This window comes from Phacochoerus africanus, chromosome X (genome assembly GCF_016906955.1).
Source record: "Phacochoerus africanus isolate WHEZ1 chromosome X, ROS_Pafr_v1, whole genome shotgun sequence".
NCBI lineage: Eukaryota > Metazoa > Chordata > Mammalia > Artiodactyla > Suidae > Phacochoerus > Phacochoerus africanus.
Window position 1 is genome coordinate 51,635,637 of NC_062560.1, and position 2,644 is coordinate 51,638,280.

General features: G+C 45.2%; 1 protein-coding gene across 2 annotated transcripts; it reads right to left on the reverse strand.

The window, feature by feature from the left end:
* Nucleotides 1–873: 873 nt before the first annotated feature.
* Nucleotides 874–2,332, reverse strand: SPIN3 (spindlin family member 3). 2 transcript variants are annotated; one of them, XM_047765558.1, is made up of 2 exons: nt 2,116–2,332; nt 874–1,761 (listed from the first exon to the last, which is right to left on the reverse strand). In XM_047765558.1, exon 2 carries the CDS (start codon nt 1,757–1,759, stop codon nt 983–985), a length of 777 nt encoding a protein of 258 aa, XP_047621514.1. In that variant the 5' UTR covers nt 1,760–1,761; nt 2,116–2,332; the 3' UTR covers nt 874–982. The 2 variants fall into 2 exon arrangements, with proteins under 2 accessions (XP_047621514.1, XP_047621513.1); XM_047765557.1 differs by having other exon boundaries at nt 2,099–2,332.
* Nucleotides 2,333–2,644: the final 312 nt, after the last annotated feature.

Consider the following 2,644-nt stretch of genomic DNA (forward strand, 5'->3'; position numbering starts at 1 on the left):
ATCTCATATGCTGGGACTCAGAAGTCATCTAAAAATAAAATGAAAATCTAATCTAAAATTTTTCAGAGTCTCTCTTGGTGTAGAAAAGAAATCTGTATCTCAACCTGATTCCAAATTTTTGCTCTTTTACCTTGACAGACCTGACAACACTTGCTAAACCTAACCTTCACCTGTGACTGAGGACTCTAGGTAGAGCCCAACCTAATACTCCATTGGGCTGTAAAAACCCAACTGTGCTAAAGTCTGTCTGCACAGCCTGTGTCTGTAAAAACCCACTCCATGTCTGCAGGTACCAGCCAAAGCTATTGCAGAAAACAGGGATCCTAATGCCATTGATAACATGTGTGGCCTCTTATCAGTCTTATAAGTTTGCTTACATACTAAAATTAAAATAATTACCATCTTGATTTTGAACAAGTTGAGCAGTAAGTACAAGAATCAGAAAGGGAACAAAACGTTAGCCTTACTTTTAGCACACTTATAATTTAAAATGCAACTTGGACAGGAGACCAAAATGAGCTTCCCACTTTTACTCCTCAATTAGACTTTTGAAGTCACCTAAGGGTGAGGTTACAAAAACATTTACATAGCAACCCACACTGAATATCTCAGGAAGCTTCATATTTTAGTGAGTGCAGATTGTCAAAATGCTCAAAAGAATGAGCCAAGAGGTGTTCAGTTACCTTTATTAACACCACTCAAGAAAATATATAGGTCAATAGATGTCAGACTTTACCCTTCTTATTAATTAGATAAGTCAATAATTTTACTGTGGGAAGAAACCAGTAAAAAGGTTGGAGAGAAGGGCAAAAAGTTTCTTCCAAAAATATTTGAGACGGTGGAAGTTTCAATTTTTTTTGCCAGGCAAAAGCATGAAAAAATAAAGATAGTTCTTACAAATTGTAAAGCATTCAATACTTTTTGTGTGTACAGATTTTACAAATAGTCTCACATATTTATTTGGCAAATTTCAAAATGATCTCTAAGATGTTTTTACCAAATCGTAAACATAAATGTGGAAATCATCATCAAATTTGATAAAGTACACAGAAGGTTTTGCTTCCACCTGATGAATGACCATGCCAGTTCTCTTGGAGCCATCCTCTTTGGCATATTCCACCTGCTTCCCTACTAGGCTGTCTATGACTTCTCCTGGCTCCCTCTCTGCAAGAGGAGAATCACTGGAATCTGGAAGGATGCGTAAGTCACCATCTTTATAATCATCTAAGAGCTGGTACATATATAATACAGGATCTTTCTCATAGGTAATGTAAAACCATGTGTTCATGACAGGTGCCTGAGCTAAGACCATCCCCCTCCATTCATTTTTGGAACCTTCCTCTGTTTCAAAAATATGTTCCACTGCTTTGCCAATTATAATTTCTGTTAAGTGTGTATCACTGATTCTAGATGATGCAATTCTATTAGGAAGGACTTCAAGTGATGACACTCTTTCATCTCTGTGAAGTTCCAATCCATAAACACAGTCAAATCCATCATATTTGATAAGATACAGAGAGGGATTTACAGGTACCTGATCCAGAACGGTTCCCTTCCACTGTCTTAGAGGTTCATCTCCATCTTTCCATCCGTGCCGAATTCTGCAGCCCACGATGTTCCTCTGAGGCTGGGAGGTGGGTCTGCTCCTGTGCTTCTTCTGTGCAGCCTTTCTTTTCATCATTGCAACAGACACGCTGGCATGTCCTGCGCTTGTCCTGGACCGATGCCCTGCAGCTGCCTTTCCAAATGGGGTCTTCATGCCTGCGAGGAGCACAGTAGCAAGGCGAGAAAGGAAGTCAAGAAAACATAATTTCAAAGCATGACACGGTGAAATTTTTCTCCTAATTAGTGCACTCCGTGCACCCACGCCTAAGTTTTACAGGAAAGCTGCACAGGAAAGCTAGAAATCACTGCACCCTGGATGTGTGACTGTAGAAACCTTCCTCCCCAGCTACTTCTGGCTATGCTTGAGCCAGAGTTGCAAGTTAGGGTCAAAGAAATAGGAGGCATACACCCACCCCATTCCTCCCGCCCTACTTCCAACACTGTCCTGGCCAGGGGGCACACACTCCCCCAGGCCAGGGATAGCGGGCCTCACGTGCTCAAATAGGACACCTCGCAGCTGCCTCCGCTGTGAGCCTCAGTCGAAGGAGGATCAGCAGAACACTAGCCAGGTGCTTGCAAGAGCTGAGAGGGATCCTTAGGCGGGGCGGGCGAACAGGATGGCTGCTGTCTCTCCTGCACTCGGCTCGCGGACCCTCAGCTCTCTCTTGGCAGCGGCGTCCACGGTCTCTCTGCCACATCAGGCTCTCACCAGCCGCTGCTGCCACAGTCTCCTCCTTCTTTGCCGTAGAGCACAATTTCCTGCCAGGAGAGAGGCCGCCCCTTCCTGCCCAGCACAGCGCCCAGACACCCCCTCCCCAACTCTCACATCCGCCTCGGTCATTGGCCTGGGAGGCGCTCTTAGGTTTCCAACTCCTCCCCTTTCCAAAATCTGGAGCCTCCAGGCCATGTAACCCCTCCCCAACCACCTAGCACCCTCTCTACAGCTCTGGGTCCCCAGGCTCGCTACCCCTACCCCTATCCCCACCTCAGTAGCCCCTGACCCATCTGATTTCCATCCTCCAGGAATTTGCCTTTTTCT

Excerpts from the sequence above, each read along its gene's own strand:
- SPIN3 (XM_047765558.1), bottom strand. The coding sequence starts at position 1,759 with ATGAAGACCCCATTTGGAAAGGCAGCTGCAGGGCATCGGTCCAGGACA.